Genomic DNA, 23,803 nt, shown 5'->3' with positions numbered 1-23,803 from the left:
TGCTATGTATTTTAGGCATACTACTGTACATTGCATTATTAGCATAGCAGCATGCTATCACCTACAGTAACTGTATTGAAATCAGTTATAAATCAAGTGAGTTACTGCCCATGTAGAGTGCTCCAAATCAGACTGTTATGAGGATCCATTTTGGCCTTATAAGTCAGCTGCCTTTGTAGGCAGTAGAGAGCAAGGCAGATAGGCTGCATACAGCTGTTTTATGTTTTACTCACAGTCAGATCAGACATCAGAATATGAGAATGGGTCACTTCTTATCATCAACGTGATATTTTAAGTATAATTGAACTCTGGCAAGTACTTCTAACAGATAAGTATTAAGAAGCCCTCTTCTCCTCTGATTTGTGTCTTTGTTGCATATGCACTTGTTTCCCTTCTCTGCTGTTATGATTGAGAGCGAGTCATGCGAGTTGTTCCTCATATAAGCTAATTTAACAGGCCTGTAAAGAGCGATGATTAGATGAAGGTTACTGTGTGCCATCGTCTCTGCTGAGCACATGCTGCCATTATTGTGAAGTGCTCATTTCCATTTCTTAAGTTTTAATACTTACTGTTCTGAAATTAATGGTGGGGTTAAGTATGGGTGCTGTGACCTAAACCTTATATCATCATATGACCGTTTTTGGTGAAAATTCAGTGAAAAAATGTTTAATGTAATAACCTTTAGCATAAATAACAATGAAACATAAATGTATTAAATTATTATTAATTTAAATTATTATTATTTAATATTAATTTATTAAATAATACAGAAAAATGTCACAGGTTTGTCAAGTGTCAAGGTCTCTCGACCATGTATAAAATGGTTTATATACAGTTTTGCTCATAAGTTTACATACCCCTTGAACAATATGCAAAATGTTAATCATTTTCACAAAATAAGAGGGATCATGAAAATTGCATGTTATTTTTTATTTAGTACTGTCTTGAATAAGCTATGTCACATAACGGATGTTTATATATACTCCACAAGACAAAATAATAACTGAATTTATGAAAAAGACCCCGTTCAAAAGTTTACATACCCTTGAATATTAATACTGTGTGTTGTTTCCTGGGTGATCCACGACTGTTTTTATGTTTCGTGATGGTTGTTCATGAGTACCTTGTTTGTCCTGAACAGTTCAACTGCTTGTTGTTCTTCAGAAAAATCCTCCAGCTCCTGCACATTCTTTGGTTTTCCAGCTTCTTCTGCATATCTGAACCCTTTCCAACAGTGACTGTATGATTTTGAGATCCATCTTTTCACTCTGAGGACAATTGAGGAACTCGTACATAATAATTACAAAAGGTCAAAACATTTACTGATGCTCAAGAAGGCAACACTATGCATTAAGAGTAAACTTTTGAACAGGATGATGATGATTTTTCTTCTGGTCGCTTGTCCACATACGAAACGCTGGTCTGCCATCGCAGAGGGATCCCCAGCCTGACACGTCCGTGGGAACCACTATTCGTCTAACTACTCTGGACATAGCAGCACCCAATTCGTACATGGCTGTGCCGAATCAGTGCGTCAGTGCTTCGAGACATGAGCGCGTTATGACAAGGAACATTGTCCCTGCTCTGCACGCTTGCCATGGGACACGACTCTGTAACCATAGTTGCAGTGGCCTCATGCAGCAAGCCCCGGTGGCAGACAGAGACCGCAGCTGCCATCAGTCCAGCAATCTCTGAAACGTTTTCAGGGGACGGCTCGGCCCTGCACAAAAGTGGCCAGTGTATCGTGAACGGACTGAACTCTCTGTGCTGATAAGTGCGTGAGCATGCAGGGGAAACCTTGCATCGCGGAAATAAGTGTGACTGGACTTTCTCTACTCTGTTAATAGCTGACCGCCGCTCTGAGGCAGGGGCTGCTTGTATTGAGTGAACAAGTGCATGATTGGAATTTTCCTGTGTCCCGTACGCACCTGGTCGCTGCTCTACGGCTGTGAATGAGTGAGCGACTGGAATTTCCTGAGCTCTGAACGTGGCTAACCGTTGCTTTGAGGCAAGGGGCTGCCGCTATCATGTGAATGAGTAAGCGATTGGGACTTCTCTGTGTTCTGTACATGGCTGGCCACTGCTCAGAGGCAAGGGGCTACTGATATCCCGCAAATTAGAGAGCGATTGGAACTCCTTCATGCTGATATGGAAATTTCCTGTGAATGAGCGATCGAGCGACTGGACCTTCTCCATGCTCTGCACACGGCTGGCCACTGCTCTAAGGCAAGGGGCTGCTCATATCCAGCGAATTAGTGAGAGCCTGGAACTTTTCTGTGCTCTGCACATGACTGGTCACTGTTTTGAGGCAAGGGGCTGCTGGTATCGTGTGAATTAGCGATCGAGCGACTTGAGATTCTCCGTGCCCTGTACACAGCAGGCTGCTGCTTGAATCATGCGAATGAGGGTCTGTGAAACCCTGTAAACCTTCTCTCATAGAGAGCACTGTCAGCGACAGGGCTATTTTCCTGCCAACTTCAGGTCCCGGTTTAGGGTGGGAGGGTTGAGGAAAACACAGGAACTGGGCCCGTGCCGCTTGCTTCTGAAGTTCTTAGGGTATCGCTTAATGGCTGGTAGACAAACACGGGCTGCACTGCATCTGTGTGAGGGCCGCCCAGGCAGAAAGACAGTGAATATCCATTCTGAAGGAGACATGGGAGGTTTAGGTGAATTGACACGTTGCAGGCCCATCTCCTAAACTTTCTGTCCCAAGCTGCCATGCCTTCTGTCTCCACGGCTCAGCAGCAGAGGTGAGGAAGTGAACGGACAGCTTATCCATACTATAAGAAGATGTTATACTCACCGGAACACTGCAGGGAATGGCAATTTGTACCTTCAACGGTGAGCGATAAGAGGCTTCTTGAAACAGCATCGCTAAGTGAAGGAGAAAGATTCTGAGGGAACTTGTCACTCGACATCACCTATATAGCGGCTGAGCCCGCCAATCAGGTGAATGCTTGAACGCCATTGGCTATTACGGAGCAATAGAGTGATTCAATCAGGCTTCAGCATCTCGGAGGAAAAGGGTTTCCCCATACGTAATGTCGAGAGACCGACTCGATAAGGGAACCCTCTTTTGTGTGGAACTACTTCTTTCCTCCATGGATTCAAATCTCAGTTTGACAGTGTAACAGCTGAGCCCAAGTCTCTGTTACTAATTCGAAAACGTCACTTTAGAACTAGTAACGAAGGAACATTGAGTTGCTTTATTGAAAGCTTATTGTATTACTGTATTAAAAGTTCACTGACACAAACACACCATTTCTCAATACTAAATACTATTATTATTAAATACTACTATTATTTATATAAAATATTATTTTTTGAATAATAATATTTAATAAACAACAAAAACAGCCATCATAAAAGTTGCTAGGCAATTCAGTCAAAAGTACAAAGGCAGCACTCTGATATACAGCATTAAAGTTACATAAAATATAACGTGATGAGATTTTGCCCTCAGCCCAAACTATTTGCTCTGGAACAAATAATGAATTAAATTATGCTATTAAAAGTTCACTGACACAAACACACCATTTCTCAATACTAAATACTATTATTATTAAATACTACTATTATTTATATAAAATATTATTTTTTGAATAATAATATTTAATAAACAACAAAAACAGCCATCATAAAAGTTGCTAGGCAATTCAGTCAAAAGTACAAAGGCAGCACTCTGATATACAGCATTAAAGTTACATAAAATATAACGTGATGAGATTTTGCCCTCAGCCCATGAGATTTACCCAAAACGAATTATATCTCATGTTTAACCACTATAGAGAGCCACATTAGAGCCAGCGGCAAATTCCAGAAGATCTGGCCGAAGTGAGGCTGCTCTCACCGGGTTCATGAGCGCTGAACAGCCGCTGACGCCCTGGATATCTCCAAAACATTCAAATAGACATTATCTTTATTAACAAACTGCATATTTGAAGTCTGAACTACATTCTCGCCTAAAATAAACTCTTAAAACTACGTTCCGTGACGCATAAACAGTATTATTTATAAAATTATAAATCAGCCAATCGGATTCAAGAACCAGAAAGGACTGTTGTATAAATTTATATATATATATAAACAGTGTGAGTCTGTGTGGGTGTGTGTGTTATGATTCTTGGACACAGTGGCAGCTCTGAAGTCCGTGTACTTGTGAGTATGACATGATACAGGGGGATGTGTACTTAATGTTAACTGACAGAGCGCTAGATGAGGAGGGACAGATGGGGAGGTAGAGCTGAGACGTCTCCATTCCACAGCATAGACGGCAGTGCTGTTGAACAGGGTTAAGCGCTGATCTGATCAGACCTTTACTCTCTCTGCTCACTGCATTACACACCACTGACACATCACTGGACATAATGTCAGAGAACTATTATTCACGGACCTCGAGACCTCGAGACTTCATGCATAAGACTTTTCATAGTTCTAGTTCAAATTTTGAAAGTTTCCAAACCCGTGTGACTTTCTTTCTACAGTGGAACACAAAAGAGGAAATTTTGAAAAATGTCCTGGAGAGTTTACAAGCTTCAAAAGGACTGACAGCATTGTAAAAGCAGCCCTTACTAGTCAATGTATTTACTTACTAGTAAATAAATACTATAATTCGTTCAAATAAATGTGGTCTTACCCCACTCTTTCATCTGCTAACGAGACGTAACTGACAAAAATACCCGTCATTTTTACCTTTCCAGTTAAATATTGTGCTGCTAACATCATAAACAGCTTTAAGTTGGCAATGCTGGCAAATAACCATGGTACCATTGGATAATACATGGCTAGCTGTGCATTAAACGATTTTAATGCACTCCGTGGAGGCAACCACCAAAATTGTTTAATGCACAGCTAGCCATGCATTATCCCTTACACATACAGTAAAAAAGCATTTTTTTGTTAAATAAAATTACATACAATTATTATTGTTTATTCTTTAGCATATAAACATGATAAGAAATATAAGACTGTGTATGTAATGACTTTAATGAGGGAAAAACTACAGTCCCCTGATGCTTTGAATATGACAATTTCAAAACATGGAAATGGAAAACCAGAGAAATGGAAAACTATTGATTTAAAGATGCTGATTGTGTATATGGGAACTATATTTTATGTTTATTGCTGAATATGAATAGATATACAAATATTTAAGCAGGTCCGTGCATGGAAGGACTGATTCGATTACGTGATTCACAGTGCTTCATGGAAGTGGGAGGAGTTAAAGAGTTTTTGCTTGTCGCGATTCTCTGGTGGAATTTTCATTTTAGAATCATGAGTTTTTCACCAGGAATTCACCACAATTATGAATGCTTAAAAAAATAACCTGACTGCTTCAACAAAGCATATATCATCAATAAATAAACTTTGATATTTTGCCTTTTTTGTGTATTTTGATACCTTTAAATACATGTATGCAGGAGTATGTGGAGCTCAAGACACTCTGTAGAGCTTCTGTATTAACTGCATGTGCAAATAGAATGTTTTACTTGTACACTGCACAGCAGTTTTGCTTTAGTTACTATAGCTACAGCTGCGGCTTACTACTTAATTCTTTGTAGCAATCAGTGGATATCTACCAATGTGTCCATTAAGACTGCAATGTGCCCACTTACAGAGGTCAGGCTAGTTTTCTAGCCACTGCATCTTGATCTCGACTCCACAGGGTAATGCCTGCAGCTCGTTCAGATTTAATTAAAAAGAGATGCAACCCCCGGACAGAGAGCGAGCCGTAGGGGCACAGATAGAAAGAGAGGGATGTGAGAGCAGACCTCATTTCTGTTGCATGGTTTGACACTGTGATATGAATGAAAAAAAAAACATTCATGTGGATTAAAAGCCTTTTCATTTGAATCATAAATCCATTTTACTCAAACTTCACTTGAATTTGTCCATGTTCACTTCGCCCCCAGGTGAGCCCTGATTTCGTCCGCAGCGGTGAATTCACTCTGGAGAGGATGGGCGTCACATACAAGGCTACGGCTCACCTGAAATCTCCGTTTGACCCCGAGAACAAGCGTGTTAAGGGCATCTACGGCTGAACAAAGCCAGAATGTAACTGGTCCAGACTGATTCAGTGTAACTGAGGTAAATGTTTACAGGCCTTTATCCAACACATCAGCATCAGCATTCCAGGACAGAACTAAATACACTTCTGTATTTATATTCACTGTCTTTAAGGGATGATGCACCATAAAGATCATAGAAGAACAATGAACTAATGTGAATTTCAGAAATAGCCTGGTTATACAGTGTAATAGTGTTCAGCTTCTTTCAGTGCCTTAAATTTCATCTTTTTCAGAAAGAAATCATTTATATTTTTCAGAAAACCATGAGCCTGTCTCTGACTTTTTTGTACTAGCTTGAATATTCGTGAGTGTTTTCATAGAATAGCTGTGCATTAAAGATGTTAGTCTTGGTTAAATATAAAATCAAATCAAATAAAAGATAATAATAATATAATGGTTTGATTACTGTAACTTTTGCCAAATATAAATCTGGGCCATCAGTTCATCCACATGTACTGTAACCATTAAATTAACATTTCACTGGATTTTAACCAGTAAAAACAATAACCAAGGCATTTAATTTCCTTATTGCTAATAATAGTAATTCTTTCTAAAGTCTGCCCTTTAAGCTGTCTGCTCTTTAACTTCATTTGTTGTTTAAATGGAAAGTGTGAATTTGCAAAATGTATGAAGATTAAAACCAAAATTTCTCATATTGTAAACACTGCAACTGTCATATTGTTTTTATGACTCCTTGTAGGAGAACATAAACTTCCATTCAAAAGTTTGGGTTAAGTAAGATTTTATTTTTTTGATAGAAATTAATGCTTTTTATTTCGCAATAATTATATAAATTGGCTAAAATGACAATCGTTCAAACGATTTTTATTACAGATAAATGCTGATCTTTTTTAACTGTATATTTATTGAAAGAAAAAACGTATCACGGTTTCCACAAAAATATGAAGCAGCACAACTGTTTTCAAAATTAATAATAATTAAAAATGTTTCTTAAGCAAAAAAATCAGCAAATTAGAATGATTTCTGAAGGATCATGTGTCACTGAATACTGGAGTAATGATGCAGGAATAAATTACTAATAAATTAATAATTTTACAATATATTACAATAGAAAGCAAATTGTTTTAAATTGAAATAATATCTGACAATATTACAGTTTTTATTGTATTTTTGATCAGATAAATGCAGCCTTGGTGAACAGAAGGTACTTTACCATTGCATAATGCCTACTATTTTGCTTTTAAAATAGTAGACAGTATTCAGTGTGTACTTTACAATGATGTTAACTTTTCAAGTGTAATGCACCATATGAATGCTGTTTGTATGTCCACTGCTGACCTTATAAACTGCAACTTCCCACATAAACGTAATGTAACATCTTAACCTAAACACAAAACAGTACTTGGGTAATTTATTTAATGTGAATGCACACATCTTTGAAGCACACATCCTCCAGGCTGCTGCACGGACGTGTTGTTGAGAACAGTAAAGGTTGAGCTCAGCAGGAGTCAGATGCATGTGTGGGCATCAGACGCTGCCGTCGGACCTGACCTCTGTAGGGTTGTCATTCTGAGAGGACGCTCGACGGCTTAATTCACACGGGTACGGGGCTCTCTGGAGCTCCGCCATCACCACCGGTATCTCCTGCTTCTCCCATTCACCCTAAAAGACATTTAACGTTAATACAAATAAACATCCTCATTTTAACACCATTCAACCTGACACAACCTGTGTTCTCATAGGTATTTTTACTTGCACTCATTTTTGTCAATCCAAATGTAGATTCTAAAAGTTCTGTTAACTCTAAACTTTGTAATCCGATTCACATATTAATTTATGAGAAAACAAAAATGATGAAAGCAAGCTTGATTGACTTGACCTGCCAGAACTAACGCTATGCTTGATATGTCTGCACGCATCTAAAAAAAGACATCAGAAAAGCTTTTTAGCAAATATGTAGCAAATATTAACCATCCTCCATTGATCAGTTCAAGATAATGTAAATATTATGTAAATCAATGCACATTTGCAAGATATAGTATGTATGTAAAATTACAAGGCTCTATGCATTTGTGCAATTTATGTTTTAATCTGTTTGAGCAAGTAGAGAGATTCAGGGTTTTCTGTGTGAAGTTACATTCATATGCGAATGGAGAATCAGATCTGATTTGAGCTTTGAGTGCATTGAAATATTTAGCAGCTAGACCATATATGAACTGGCCAACCGGATGTGATGAATTCCAATCAAAACTATGCAATACTATTTCTGTAAAAAACACCTTTCCACTCTCTGCATTTTTTACATGCTGAATAATAAATGTATGAATATATCCACACAAAACAAATGACCAACCATACAGTATGTAAGAAAAATGTAGTTTTTCAACATCTATTAATTGTAAGAGTTATTTCAAACATAATTATTCATTACCGCTCAGTTAACAGAAGTAGTGTTTGAAGGGGACATCGGATGCCCATTTTCCACGAGTTGGTATGGCCTTCATGAAATGTCTGCAACATACTTTGGTTAAAATTCCTCAATGGTCATGTAAAACAACACCCTCTTTACCTTGTCAAAAACAGCTCTGTTCACAGAGACCCGTTTCGGTGCATGTCTCTTTAAATGCTAATGAGCTCTGCTCACCCCACCCCTCTCTTTCATTTTTTGTGTATTCAGTGGCACCTTAGCATCAAAAACAAAACTAATCCACTGCGTCCTCAGTGGCTCTGATGTTGGGAGAAAATGAAGACTCTAATATTCACTTTTACATCCAACTACAAAGCACCTGCATTGCTTGTTGTGGCTACAGCTGCTCGAGGACGGAGAAAATGGCTGAGGGTGGAGATATGCTAATACGGGCCAGTCCGTCAGCGGTCGTGGGCGGGGCCTGAGCATTATGACATCATATTGCACAGAAAATCAAAACGGCTTGATTACTGGGACTGTTTAGGTTTTTGTGGTTTCAAAAAAAAAGTATTGAATGGATTTTTATGATTGTAGGGTGGTTGTGTCTCTACACTGCTAAGACACATTTCTATGCAAACATCATGTAAAAGTTATTTTTTTTTTCCCCTGGTGTTCCCTTTAAAGAATGATGTTTTAGTGCAAAAATATTGGTAATTCACACCATGCGCTCAAAATTTATTAGAATATGTCACATCTGTTTGGGCAGTTTCATAGAGTCTAGCTACAAAAAATTAAATGCAACTGAACCTCAAATTGTATCCAGAAATTTCGCATACGCGTAATTTCACACAGCTCCCATACTTCTCTGGAAATGAATGACTTCTGGTCCGTTGTTTGTCAGTGATGGTGAAAAAGTGGTTTAATGTTGCGCTTACAGGAAAGAGCTCAGCTGTGGATTGGTTGCAGTGCATTGAGATGGGAGAGGTGAGGTAGAGGGAGTTCAACACCTCCCCACTGAAGCCGTCCCAGGATAGCGAGGAGAACTGCTCTTCCACCGTAGTCTGGGGACAACTGCAACTCTCACGTCCCTGAAACCTACACAGATGACAATAAAACTAGACTTTAATAAGCCTTTTATTTATTTATTTTTTAAATATTCACTCCAAAACATCTCCTCATAAGGTGGAAATTTGGTTCCACGGCCACAAAACCACTTTCATAATTCATCTGATTCCACTACAGCGTTGCGAAATTGCTTTTTTTAAGTTTGGAAAAATGTAATTTGCCAGTGCAAAATGGAAGAATACAAATGTCATCTGCCTGCCTTTGTTTTATTCATTGCTGAAGAAAACCTATTTCTGTTTTTTTTTTTTCCATCTGATTTCGTAGAGGAAATGAAAGCATTCCTCTCGTCCTCAGGCAGTTAGTCTTGAAGCCAGATATTAGTTTGAAATGCGCTGGTTTTTGTTGTTGTAGCCTGACTGGGTCAGAGCGGTATGGTACTGCGACAGCAGTGTTGCTATTTTCAAGGTTTTCTTCTCATTGTGAGGTAATGACTGTCTGGCATGTGTTAGACGCTCATACAGGAAGGTCGTGTGTAATTTGCCAGTGCAAAATGGAAGAATACAAATGTCATCTGCCTGCCTTTGTTTTATTCATTGCTGAAGAAAACCTATTTCTGTTTTTTTTTTTTCCATCTGATTTCGTAGAGGAAATGAAAGCATTCCTCTCGTCCTCAGGCAGTTAGTCTTGAAGCCAGATATTAGTTTGAAATGCGCTGGTTTTTGTTGTTGTAGCCTGACTGGGTCAGAACGGTATGGTACTGCGACAGCAGTGTTGCTATTTTCAAGGTTTTCTTCTCATTGTGAGGTAATGACTGTCTGGCATTTGTTAGACGCTCATACAGGAAGGTCGTGTTTGCTGTTTTTGGTGCTTTAGTTCAGTCTTATGGACACGTGATGTACCTGTTGATGAGACTGAAGTATTTCTGCAGGTAATCTGTGTCCACGTGGCTCTTGCACAGCTCCAGCTGTGTACGGGGGTAATAATGCACGTAATTGACACACATCTCTTCCATGATCCCAAAACCACCCTGCAGAAGTGACAGAAACAAAGCCACTGGATTTGAAGTGAATAGTGACTAAAGTCTGTCTCTTACACAAAGCTCTTATATACAGTAGCTTCAGAAGACCTGTACAGAATTGTTCAATTTCAGGCTTCAAATTTCTTGGCATAAAATAACTAAAATTAATGTTGCCTGGTATTAGCACCAGCCTTTTGTTCATACTGTAAAAGTAATAATTCATGTTTCATGATGGGGAACACTTCTAATGTGAGATGTTGCTTCTTAATTGAGGATTTTATTTTATGTATTTATTTGGAAAAACGTATCTTTTTTTTGCTTTTTAAGGGTTCTGTGTAATATTTTATTATAATATATTCAAATTTGCATATATTAAGTGCTGCAGATTTGATGCATATTTAATATATTTTAAATGTTTACCTGGGTGAAGTAACAATGCAAAAAAAATTATCATTCAATATGACAAAAAAATGTTTTATTTAATAATCTTGTTTAATAACAAGATGCCTATTTGCGTATCTTTAATGTCTGTCTGGGTTAAGCAACCTGGGAACTCACCCTAAGTTTAAACGTAAGTGTATTAGTGTGGCTTTAATGTAATTTAAGCAGCTCTTCATGTAAACTTGTATTATACTGTGCAGAATGATGAGAAACCTTGCAGTTTGAGAGTTTTGTCCTGTTTGATTTCCAACTAATCAATCTGTAATCTTCTGTTAGTCAAACATCTCGTCTGTACCGTACTTAATTCTCACGAGATGTCATTTTAGTCTTGAACAGTGTTGGACTGAGTCAGACTTACCACGGTAACTTTGTTCCTGTCTTCAGTGTTATACATGCACTTTGTGATGAGAGCGTCGCCCTGTGGAGTAGACAAACGCACAAAGCAGCGATCACACATGATCAGATGGGGTTTAGCACTCAGCTATTTGTAGAACATGCTAGAATGAATGTCTCTTGGCAGGTTAGCATTAAATTGGCAGGCTCAGCCGTGTGTGTGGTTGCTCGTATTGACAGTCTAAATGCAGCAGATCTGCGCTTTTGTTGGTGGCTTGCTGGTTCCAGGCGTTTCCTGTAACGTCTGCAGCGTCTCTCTTTCTCTCATCTAAACGCTTCAGCTTGTACATGTGTGAAGAGCAACTTACTGGCAAAACAGTCACCATCTTCTTTAAAACACGGATAATCTGCACAAAAAAGGGAAAGGTTACAAATGTTAGTGTTTGATTGAGTTTTCTTTTTAATATACAGTGGTGTGAAAAAGTGTTGGCCCCCTTCCTGATTTCTTATTTTTTTGCATGTTTGTCACACTTTAATGTTTCAGAACTGCATTTTGTATTTACTTGCATTATCTTTGTGTAATATTTAAATTTGTTTGATGATCTGAAACATTCAAGTGTGACAAACATGCAAAAAAATAAGAAATCAGGAAGGGGGCCAACACTTTTTCACACCACTGTATGTATTCGAACCGAAACGGGATATATCAGTTACAGCACCCTAAGATTGTGTCAGGTCAATGTTTTTGTGGTACTGAGGTACTATAGTACAGTCATTGTAGAAGATGGGGATTTACATGATAGTGCTGGTATTTTAAAGGCCATGGTACATATCTAAAAAACATGGTAATATTGTGTTACTTTGTGATTTCAAAAAGGCAGCCCAAAAATAAACCATAGCATGTTTAACATGTATTTGTTAGTATTTGCTTGAGTTTTCTTTTTAGTATTTGAACCAAAACCAGATATATCCATTCACAGCATCCTAGGATTGTGTCAGGTCAATGTTTTTGTGCTACTGAGGTAGCCTACTATAGTACAGTCGGTGCAGCAGATGGTAATTTACATGATAGTCCTGGTATTTTAAAGCCATGGTACATAAAACACAAGAATAACATGGTAATATTCAAAAGGCAGCACAAAAATAAACCACTTCATGTTTACATGAATTTCATTTAGGGAGTTTTATTGTGTGTGTGTGAGCATGAAAAATGGTGTGGGAGTGACAAAAGCATCAAGTGCTCAGGTATACCGCAGGGAATCGTGGGTAGTTGACATGTCTCAAGCCATGAGCAGTGCAACTGAAACTGTTATACACTGCATTCATATCGACTGAGAGACTGAAAGGAACATGTTTACTTTTTAAAAGTATTTAAGCCAACTGCAAAAGAGTTTATCCTGCTGAAAAATTAATAAATAAATAAAACCAGTCTAAGTTGGTTGGCTGGTCTTAGCTGGTTTAAGCTGGAAGTAGCTGGTTTTAACTGGTTTCCCAGCCCAACCAGCTGAAAAAGTGGTCAAAACCCCTCTAAACCATCCTGCAAACCAGTTATGACCAGGCTGGAAGACTAGCTAAAACCAGCCAACCAGCTTAGTTTTTTCAGCAGGGTAAAATAAATGGTGAACAGTTACAGCATCATAAATATACTGTACACAAGTTAGCCTATCAGAATGATTTCTGAAGGATCATGTGACACTGAAAACTGGAGTAATGATGCTGAAAATTTAGCTTTACATCACAGAAATAAATTATATTTTAAATAGAAAACAGTTATTTTAAATTGTAATAATTCACAAAATTACTGATTTTACTGTATTTTTTTGATCTAATGAAAGCATCCTTGGTGAGCATAAGAGATGAATGATGCTGAAAATTTAGCTTTACATCACAGAAATAAATTATATTTTAAATAGAAAACAGTTATTTTAAATTGTAATAATATTTCACAAAATTACTGATTTTACTGTATTTTTTGATCTAATGAAAGCATCCTTGGTGAGCATAAGAGATGTCTTTCAAAAACATTTAAACTGTTTCACACTATTGAATGATAGCGTATATATGTACATTTTAAAGTCAAAGTGAAACAATCAATTAACATCTGTTATGTGACTAATAACTACAGTAAATTCACTAAATGAAGCAAGAAATTCAATATGAAAAAATTAGGACAGTAGTTGATTTTATAGATTGGGAATTGATTGGGTGTTCATTCCAAGTGGGTGTGGTTTCTGTGTAAGTGGTTCGGAGGGTATTGGTTGAAAAAATCAGAGGGCTTGATGATGTCAGTAGAAAAGAAAAGTTGTTTCATATGTGAAGTTATTACTTTATGATGAAATATTACAACAAACGTTTTTCATTTGGAATAACGTGCACGAATGAATCATGCACAATAAGACCAGGAACATGTATTAGGTGAAATTTAAAGTGAAAAGGCACATTTTAAATGTCATGTTGAAAACTCAAACTTAAACTTGGTTTAATACCTGGTAGTGAGTGCTGAAATGTTTGTCCTCCTGTACCACGTCCACCTCTCTGCCTCCTCGTACCAGGACGGTCCTTACCCCGAGTCCAGCCAGATGAGTGTGCAGCTGGGACGCAAAGATGTGTATACCGCCTACAGGAAGAGCCTGCAGGATAGAAAACACCAATTCAATAATTAATATTTGAACTATATTTTTACATTGTATGAAGAAAATGTGAGTAATTTTAATGCTGGAGTGTTGCCGGCATGTTCTGAGTGGTCGCTTTTTACATAATTTGCCTTAACAATAGGGTTGGGCGATGTCTACAAAATTGGCATCGGACGATGTCTACAATAAAGGGGGGGGGGCGGGGGCGGGGGGGTGTGTGCCCGAAGCGTGAATCTGTATTCAGAAAACGATTGCTAAAGGTTGCCTGTTGTATTACAGTACATACAATTTCACTTACCGCATAAACAGAGTAAGGAGAGACAATGACCATGGCGAATGATTTGCAGATCCTCAGCACCACTGACAAACATCTAATCTTGTTAAATGTGTTTACCACACATTTAACAAGATTAGATGTTTGTCAGTGGTGCTGAGGATCTGCAAATCATTGAGCGGCAGTATGTAATGTACTGCCGCTCCATAGTACGTGCGATTGCAAATCTCGAAAGTGAAAGTGAAACTAAAAAGCGATCGTGCATTCAAAAGCAGTTTCAATGCCAGGCATAATAGCCGCTCCCTGATGCCCGTATTTATTCTCTTTAGGGGTTCCGTATGCACCTCATTTTCTTTCCGAACATGGTATTGGGGTATTGGGGGGGGTGATGTCTATCAGCCATCGGTGATGGCATTGTCTATCGGCCCAACCCTACTTAATAAGCCATATGATTTGATCAGTTACTTAAAGTTATACAGTATTCCTTCTTATATAACTATGTTTTTAAACATTATTTCTCTAGTTGATGAGCTTTTTCCACTGTGGGCTGGTTTATAAGACTTTTAGTACACCCTAGAGTGATTTTCTTTTTTTTAATGGGGAGTCTCTTGTGATTGCATAATTTGGTGAATATCGGCCTTAATCTGTTTTCAGGAAGCCACTCAATGTGTTTTAAATGAACTCAAAGCCTGCGTGCATAAATGTATTCGGCTGGCTTGAGTGCAGTGTTTAGGAGTGTTTGTGAGACGCGCGGACCGTCTGTGTGCATTTGGCGGTGCAGTAGCCAGTCAGCTGGAAAGAGCGCTGGCGGGGAGGAATGGCCATGACAGGAGTGTAGACTAGCCCCAGCTCCATGATGCCTGCGTCAAACCTCCTCAGAGATGGAGTGTACCATAAACGAATGCCCGAGGAGTCCCTCCGTCCTGTGACAAACACACAGAATGAGTCAAGAGGAGCTGTGCATTCAGGAATGAAAGGAAGTAGACTGGAGAAATCAGTCTGATGAGTAGTTTAGATTGAGATTGGCAAAAACATTAGTTATATATTAGTCTTTGCATATCTAGCATGCTGTTCTTACTGTTGATGCATGCATACAATTTGTGCACATTGAGTGTTTCATCAACTACAGGCACTTAAAAAAAAAAAAACATTTGGTCTTATTCACTGATAATTACATAGATTATTCATATTTATATGAACAGGAGAAATTCTCACATAAAATGTTTAGCTTAATTCACAAGATGTGTATGCACATCATTCTAATGGTAATGAATCTGTAGTGTAATAAATGAGCAACCATGTACCTGAGGTTAGTCATTTGCATAAAACGCAGTTCATTCAAAAAAGTTCATTCAATGCTATACCCAGAGTTTGTCTTTATTTTATTTTTTATTTTTCTGTTCAAAAGTTATTGATGAATCATGATTTTATTTGTAAAAAAGAAAGAAAGAAAAAAACGCAGATTCATGCTCACATTTTTTTACATTTTTGGGATAAATTGACCTTCTGTAATGCTAAGCCTATTTTTACAAGTAGCATTTTTTTATACAATTGCATAATATTTTCTCACATAATTTGATAAAATTACAGGTGATTTACATTTTTTTTCTCCTTGCTAAACAAGTACAACATATGAATGAAAGGATTACGAAATGACACAAAATTTTGTTTAGATTATCATAGTTTTAACCTATGTAAACTATTTTATGTTTTTATGTACTAATTCATATTTTTATGATTTTAATATTTTATGATTTAAAGGCTCTGAGAAAAAGGTAAAACAAAACATACAAGAAGCATTTGAAAAGTAGCAGAAGAAAAATAATGAAGGCATGAAAATGGCAGTTTTAATGTGTCCATCATTAAAAAAAAATGAAATGTGTTAGTATAAATAAAAATCAACTACTGGGAGACAACGGTAGAAGTGCCAAAGTTGGAAAAAATACCTACAGTGTACTTAGAAACCCTGGATCCTACTATATTCGCACTCTCCAAAAAAAAAAACACACCCACTGTGCCAAATACTGTATCCCACAATGCAATGTGCTTCACTGGAGGTAACATCTGCCACAATTTCTACCATCTCCTTCTTTTATTTAGGCTGACAAAAGGCTATTTGTTAAAGAATTGCTAAGTAGTGTATATACTGTGATGATGCAGCATTCTGAACATAGTCTTAGCCAACTGGGCTGAAGTGCATCTTTGACACAGTTTGTGTGCTGCATACCTGATATAAGGAGAGGGTTGTGGTAATGAACTTCAAGCCGAAGGAATCTAGAAGAACCTTCTCCTCCCAGAGGCAAACCAGCATCAGCAGGGTAGTAGAATGGCTGCACGTACAGACACACATTCAGAACTTTATGTGAATTTAATAAGATTGATTGTGGGGCAGCGTAGCTTCTGATTTATGCTTTGCAGGCTAAAAGATATTTGAGCCAATGCACAAGAAGCTTATGCCAACTCTGACTCAGAGCCAGAAAAGTCCTGTAGATCCATGCCAGTTCACGACCAGCGGTTTAGACTTATAAAGGATAGCAAAGAGGAAATCTAAACCCTTATCAGTCTACTTTTAAAACTCATGTGAGAAAGAACTCTTTACGTAACCGTCCTACTTCCACCTCCAGTTTCTCGCCCCATTCCCGTTTCTCTCTCTCCTGGCTCTCACCCACTCCCCCTCCTTCTCTCACAAGGCATTAAAAAACATTTAAAAATGAAATGATGAAAAAAATAAAAGACAAACTGCAATCTACTGAAGAAAAACATCTACATTTTGCTACATAATCTCATCTCTCCAGCTTGACATTGGCAGCTAGCAGAACAAATGATTTGTGTTTGTTTTACTCCCATGTAATCTCATTGGAGGCCCATCTCTCTTTCTCTCTCTATCTCTCTCTCTCCGAGCTCAGCTTCGGTCCTTGGCTCCATAACTGATTTATCAGGACGACTCTGCTTTCAGATTGGCTCACAGCTCTGCTCAAACCATGACTGGCACCTACCTAGAGTGGGCGAATTGGCACAGATAAAGCCCATCTTTATGTTTGCCTCTTAAAATGGACTCCTAACGATGCTAATAATCATATGTTCTGTTTTTAGTTCGCAAACTTAGCGCTAAAGAGGGAGAAACTGATGTAGAAAGTGACCTCGATGAATGTGATTCATGATGAAACATTGCGAAACATCGAAAGCATACAGTCAGAAAGGATTGCCATAAAAGTACTATTAAACTAAAGGGGAAGATTTTGCTCATTTCCACACATAAAGCAATTATATGGCTTCAGAAGCGTTGATATATAGCAAATGTGTCATTGAGACCACTTTTATGGTAATTTTACAGAACCTTTGTCTGTGTTTTGGAGCTTGACACACCTTGCTTACTGTATATTTTTAAAGGAAAAGAGCAGCATGAACATTCTTCAAAATATCTCATTTTGTGCTCTTTAGAAGTAAGCAAGCCATACAGGTTTTGAATGGCATAGTAAGCTACTTATAACAGAATGCAGCAGCTTGCGTACCTCCGCTGCCATGGCCCAGGCAGCCAGAACGTGTCGGCAGTAATTGAGTTTGCGGGGCTTCATCTTTGAATCACAAGAGCCGCTGTATTGAGGCACGGTGTCCATCTGAGGAGAGCATTCGAACACTTCAATGTGATGAACAATGGCTTCATTACCAGGAGTGATCACAGACTCGTACTGCAAAAAAAAAAATAATAATAATTTGTTTTCACCATTAATAACCAAGATTAAGAGATGTGAATTGATTGAGGAGGGAGAAATAAGTTCAAAACTACTGTAATTTTTCATTCAAAGTGTGCAAAAAACCAAAACTAGTTTGTCGAAAAAATGAAGAGGTGCAGTGAGCAGCATAAAAGAATGCAGGATCCTCAAACGGATTTAAAAAATATTTTGTTGAAATTTCTGAGTTCAAAAACAAGATGTTTGTGCATGATTCACAGAAAAAGAGACCCTGTGCAATTATCAAATATTTGTCTGAAGTGTTTACATAGAAAAAATGAAAAAGCAGTGTAGTAGAACAAAAATGCATTAAATGGTTCTTAAAAGAACAATTTTTTCTTAATGTGAAGAACATTTTAATAATCTAAAGAACCCTTTGTCCACGAACCCAAGATTCTATGGATGTTAAAGGTTCTTCATAGAAGAAAATGGCAATAAAGAAGCTTTATTTTTAAGAGTGCCTGATGGGATAGTAAAGTTTCTATTAAATGTGCCCTACAGAATCTCAGTGGAAGTAGTAGATCATCCAGGTACTTTTCGCCTACTGTTTTTCGAACACTATGAATTCGGACATAATACTCTGTCACCGTACTGTTTTTCCGCATACTATAGTAGGCATATTCGGGCGTAGCGCCTGCATTCTTTTCCATTTTTCAGCATCACATATTGAGTTTTTAAATGAGAACGAGTTGTGAATGGCCCCATAGAGGTTTGTTTAAATCCCAAACTCAAAGTCCAATGTGATCAATAGTAATACTGATGACTGCAATAGAAACTCCATTAATTATATTCAGATCCAGTTTACATCACCCCAAAAGTGTTTTATTTTAAGAGCGTTATAATTGGTCAAAGTATCTCATATGCACCTATTATATAGGTATCATGTCTCTGAAAGTTCACATAGAAAGGTTAAATGCAATGTGCAAGTGGCTCCAAGACTTTCAGGTTACCATGACAATGTGGTTCTTAGGCATATTAGGCGGGAGCTGATAGATGTGGCACCAGTAAGTGGTTTCCTGTGTGGGGATGATGACATCAGGGGCCAGGACCTCCAGAGTGCGGATATCTCTCGGGAGAGCAGGGGACGGAGTGTCTGGACGCAGGAGCAGCACTCGCTGGACACCAGGCTGGAGACGGGATATGTTGAGTTCATGCAAAGATAGGATGGGACGCTCCAGCATGGCGTAGATGATGTGGACAGTGCCTTCCTGGAAATAACGAATTCTGTTAGCATTTTTGTCATCATATACATTCACCTTTATGCTTTTCCAGACCCATATGACTAAAGACGTTTATTCTATGGAAAAGAGCAGCCTGAACATTCGTCAAAACATCTTGTTTTGTATTTCACGGAAAAAAGAAAGTCAAGTAACGTGCCTCTATGATGTAGTCGTGTGGGTCGCAGGTGCTGAATGGTCTTTTGAAGAGCAGGAAGAAGCCTTCAGTGGACTGATGAGTCTCCAGCAGCTGATAGTCCTGCTGAGCGTCCAGCACCACTCTGCCTTCATTATCACTCCAAGCATCCTAAGAATATGAAATGCACTCATGAAAACACCACCTTTGTTTCTTTATATCTCAACCATTCAAATGTTAGAGGTCGGTAAGTTTTAGAAGTCTCATGTATGGAGGACCATTTCTGCCATGGTATAAATAAGGTAATTGCAGCTTTTTAACTCACAATTCTGACTTTTTTCCTCACAAAAAAAGTCAGAATTGTGAGAAAAAGTTAGAACTGTGAGATAAAATTCTGTGGTGGAAAAAAAAGAATTACAAGATGTAAACTTAGAATTGCAAGGTATAAACTTGAAATTTGCAAGAAAATGGTCAGAATTCTGAGTTCACATCTCGCAATTCTGACTTTTTTCTCAGAATTATGAGACAAAAGTAAGAATTGCGAGATATAATATCAGAACTGTGAGATATAAACTCAGAATTATGAGAAGAAAAACATAAACTACAAGAAACAATTACAAGAAAAAAGTGAGAATTGTAAGATAAGAAGTTGCAATTACCATTTTTATTATTTATTCCATAGCAGAAACACACACACACATATACACAAAAATAAAAATTGCGAGATGTAAACTGAGAATTCTGAGAAAAAATTGTCATATATAAACTTTCAGTTGCAACTATTTTATAAATACAGAGTTCTGGCATGGAACTCTAGATGGCGCAGTCCGATAGGTCTAACTCAATCTGACCTAATGACATCATTATCACATGGCACAGCTGATTGGTTCTCTCCTGTATCGGCAGCCAATGAGCTCGCTGCTCAACATTCAAATATATGACTAGGGCTTGCTGTATCAGTTGCAGCTTGCTTCAGAAACCCTCCACCTTCCCCAGCTCCACCTGTATAGATCTGCTACGATGTATTCATGTACGCTATATGGGGGTTATTTCATGTATGTTATATTTGCAGCAGCAGTATTTCTTACATGCTCACAGCAGCATGTTGTGGATGTATTGGCAGTAGCAAGTCTCGGTACTTGGTCTGCAGCAGCAGCAGCAGCAGCGTAGCAGATCTATTCTGCCAAGACCAAATACATTAACATTGTCATGTACATTACCATGCCAATCCCTCTGAGAGTTGTCATGACAGAACTGTATTTTAATATAAGATCCTTCTGAAATCATTCTGATATGATGAATTTGAGATCTTTTCAGCATTTACTGCCAGTTTTTTTTTCAGCCCTACAATGTTTTTACTTGCTGTCTGTAACTCTTCTCCTTGACATACGTAGTGGGAGGAAGGATGAGCGGCTGGCTATACAACATTTATTCAAAACAGACCAAACCGTGCAGTCCAAAGGCACAATAATGAAATAAATCATGCATAATGAATGAAAGGGGGCCTTGACACACACATGACCTTCTACTTTCAGCCACTTTATTTGGGGCGCGGCGGCCAAAACCCAGACGTGAGCTGTTCAGCTCGATGTTATTCCTAGCTATACAACATTTATTCAAAACAGACCATTGAACATTGAATAAATGTTGTATGTTAGGAAGGAGTATTGCACTATACGACTGAACAGGAGCTCTACCAGCGTGTGGGTGTCTACTGTAGCCGGGCAATCATAACAAGATCCAGAAAGCAAGACTCTTCAGGCTCAAGAGTAACAGAGAGAGCTTGCTCTGACACTGGGGTTAGAAAATCGTCATCAGTCGTTCATAATTCAACAACAAAAAAATCACAAGTTGAGTGCAGCCTTTTAAATAGTTCACCCAAAAATGAAAATGCTGTTATTTTTTGCTCAACTTCATGTCATTCCAAACTTGTATAACTAATGTTTCTTCTGTTCAAACCAAGCGGCAACCTCCCACTCTCTCTTGTGAAGCCAACACGGAAGTGACTTAAACTTTAATTCGTCAACTGGCCGCTAGAGGCTGGCTGCAAAAGGGATTCAATCCCATAGACTCCTCATGTTAAAATGCCCAACTTTACAGCAGAAAAAATGTCTTTACTTTCAAAAAAAAAGTTTACAGCCTGGTTCAAAAAATGATTTTGGTCTATATGGCTAATTTTGCCCTTCCTGACAACTGTGAGGGGGGTGAATTTTTTTTATAACTCATCCGTTTAAATTATATTAAGCCTTAAAGTTCTGCATAATTAAGGGCGTGGCCACTTGAGTGACAGGTGGATTGCCGCTGCTGACACTGCCGTCGAGCTAGGTGGGCGTGGCTTCAGCAACCAGCTCCCGCCTTTTTGCCCATTTTCGATTATCCAGGAGTGACACGCTGCCAAGATGGCGACAGCCTGCTCCGCCCACTTTGAGCTTCAAAAACGCTCTTCAGAAAACTACGGGTGACGTCACGGACACTACGTCCATGTTTTTATACAGTCTATGGTTCAAACACAAAATACGTTTTTAAGGCAAGGCAACCATTGTTCTTTCAGGCAGTTTTGAGATTTTGGGCTTTTTTTGACCATAATGTGTTGTCTTTCAGAATAGTAGAAAGACCAAAGTACACATTTAAGTGTTTATTTTATTATTCTTTATGTATTTGCATCTGTAGATTTCATATACAGTACACATCTTTACACACTGCTCTCAAAATTTGTTTTTTTTTCTCCTGCACTGACTCAAAAATCTCCACTTCAGTAGCACTTACAAGCATCAAACTTTACAGTTTTATTCCTTTCTATGTTCTGAAGGTTTTTACTGAGGGGTTTGTTTGTTTGTTGCAAATTTTCTAGCTGTTGACAGTATTTTCTGATTCATGGAGTGATAAAAAGAGACAAGAATTTTGAACCTGGCTTTATCCAATGTTTAGATTTTTGTTCTGGAAATTTATTCCAATTAGTGCATCTTTAATGATGTAATACCTCATTTGTATATTTAAACATAACAGAAAAGTTGTAATAAAAACCACTGTCTTAATGTACTGTAATTAGTTAACTGGGGCAAATATGGTGATATCTATGAGTTAACATTTTTCCCATATTCACCTGCATGTCTTGCCATAAAAATGTCTTATATATTATTATATATTATTTTATATGCTACTACTATTTATATGCTACTACTACTAATGTATTTATTTAGTTATTTTGTCTGTAAAGTGTACTGTAAGTCAATGGGATCCAAATTAACACTACTGGACCCCATTAACTTTCATTGTATGGACATATGGACAAAAGCAGTTGAATCATTCTTTAAAATATATTTTTTGGTGTATGTGTGTGTGTGCTCCACTTGTCATACAGGTTTGTAACAACATAAAGGTATGTAAATGATAACAAAATTATAATTTTTGAATGAATTATCTCTTTACCAAAACAAAAACCCTCATATTGACAAGATTCTACATTATGTTGCATCAGTTTCCTGCTCATCTCAAGTATGCATTTTGCAAAAGCACATAATCCTACACCGTCCCTGGAGCAGATTTGCAACACCATAAAGCAAAAACCATCATAGAAATCAAATCGTATAAACTATTCTTACCCCAAAATAGGATTTGTGACCGTCGTCCCACAGAAGGACCAGGTCGGCATTTGTGGGCTCTCCCCGATCGGACATGCCCAGCAAAATGCCATGGTGGAGCTCTTTGACTTTCAGCTCTAGATAGACCTCCTGGGTGGGGTAGCTGATGTTCCAGGACAGCTCCAGCTGACCCGAGGGGTCTAAGGGGATGTGGTAGGCCAGGGTGGGTCTGGAGTGGACCGTAGGAGCCTGGTAGGAAGCCACCAAGAGCACCACCACAGTGGCCAAAACGGTGAGGTACATGAGGGTGACGTCTTGCAAGCGCAGGTCTTTGTTCAGAAGGCGCATTGCCTCTGTTGTCTTCTGCTTGAAGGCCCTTCTGTTGTTCTTTAATAGGACGTCTTTGGGCTTTCCTGAAGATATCCTCTCGCCTCTAGTTGTAAAAATGTTTGATTTGATTTCACTATAGTAGCGTTCACTCCTTTTCGCTGCTGTTGTTCTTGAGCATATCTGTCTATTTTTCTTGTCTTGACTTCTTGGATCCGGCTTCAGTTTGATGTCTCAGTTGGTAGGTGTCCACTGGTCCTTGTGTTGGTCCACTTCTGTTGGCTGTGGACTCTCTCTGGCTTTTAAGAGCACGACCCTGTGACAGCCTCTACTTTAGCCTGCCTTAATTGTATTAGCTGGGTTAATGAAAATTCAATTGTTTATTTTGCCCTCTGGTCAAACTTTTTTCCAACATCTGCTTGTTGTGAGCAAGCAGGGCGGATTTCTGCAATGCTAACTTTTTTTCGTTGATGTAGATGTGAATAAGTATTATGAAAAATAACTGACTTGTAAGTTGGTTTGTGATGTTAGAGTGCATTAGGCATGTGAAAATTGCATTTAATTGTTTTGCATTTGCCTGTTTCTTGTTACATGTACTTACTATAGCAATA

General features: G+C 38.2%; 2 protein-coding genes across 7 annotated transcripts in view; one reads left to right on the top strand and one right to left on the bottom strand.

The window, feature by feature from the left end:
• sardh (sarcosine dehydrogenase) overlaps positions 1-6,679 on the top strand; it is a 65,936-nt gene extending 59,257 nt beyond the window's left edge. For all 6 annotated transcript variants that reach the window (XM_016481621.1, XM_016481618.1, XM_016481622.1 and 3 more), the window contains exon 21: positions 5,913-6,679. In XM_016481621.1, coding sequence (XP_016337107.1) covers positions 5,913-6,041 — 129 coding nt within the window. In that variant the 3' untranslated portion in view covers positions 6,042-6,679. The remainder of the gene's footprint in view (positions 1-5,912) is intronic.
• An 877-nt stretch (positions 6,680-7,556) lies between these two features.
• LOC107685164 (dopamine beta-hydroxylase-like) lies at positions 7,557-23,213 on the bottom strand. Its single transcript, XM_016481680.1, has 12 exons — positions 22,887-23,213; positions 19,309-19,455; positions 18,882-19,139; positions 17,713-17,889; positions 16,428-16,530; positions 14,957-15,123; positions 13,780-13,923; positions 11,662-11,700; positions 11,319-11,378; positions 10,401-10,528; positions 9,372-9,531; positions 7,557-7,691 (listed from the first exon to the last, which is right to left on the bottom strand). The coding sequence occupies exons 1-12, from the start codon at positions 23,211-23,213 to the stop codon at positions 7,557-7,559; spliced, it is 1,845 nt and encodes a 614-aa protein (XP_016337166.1).
• Between the last annotated feature and the right edge of the window lie 590 nt (positions 23,214-23,803).

The sequence above is a fragment of the Sinocyclocheilus anshuiensis genome, unplaced genomic scaffold (assembly GCF_001515605.1).
Source record: "Sinocyclocheilus anshuiensis isolate Anshui unplaced genomic scaffold, SAMN03320099.WGS_v1.1 scaffold914, whole genome shotgun sequence".
NCBI lineage: Eukaryota > Metazoa > Chordata > Actinopteri > Cypriniformes > Cyprinidae > Sinocyclocheilus > Sinocyclocheilus anshuiensis.
The sequence above is the reverse complement of the archived record's forward strand: the minus strand, read 5'-3'. Positions and strand labels throughout refer to the sequence as shown.

Bases quoted from the DNA above. Each gene is read 5' to 3' on its own strand.
- LOC107685164 (XM_016481680.1), bottom strand. From the start codon at position 23,213: ATGCGCCTTCTGAACAAAGACCTGCGCTTGCAAGACGTCACCCTCATG. The intron at 13,924-14,956 runs GTCCGCGCGTCT...TCTATCCTGCAG, and splicing joins CCGCCAAATGCACACAGACG to GCTCTTCCTGTAGGCGGTAT. The intron at 11,701-13,779 runs GTATTAAACCAA...TTTTTTGTGCAG, and splicing joins ATTTCAGCACTCACTACCAG to ATTATCCGTGTTTTAAAGAA.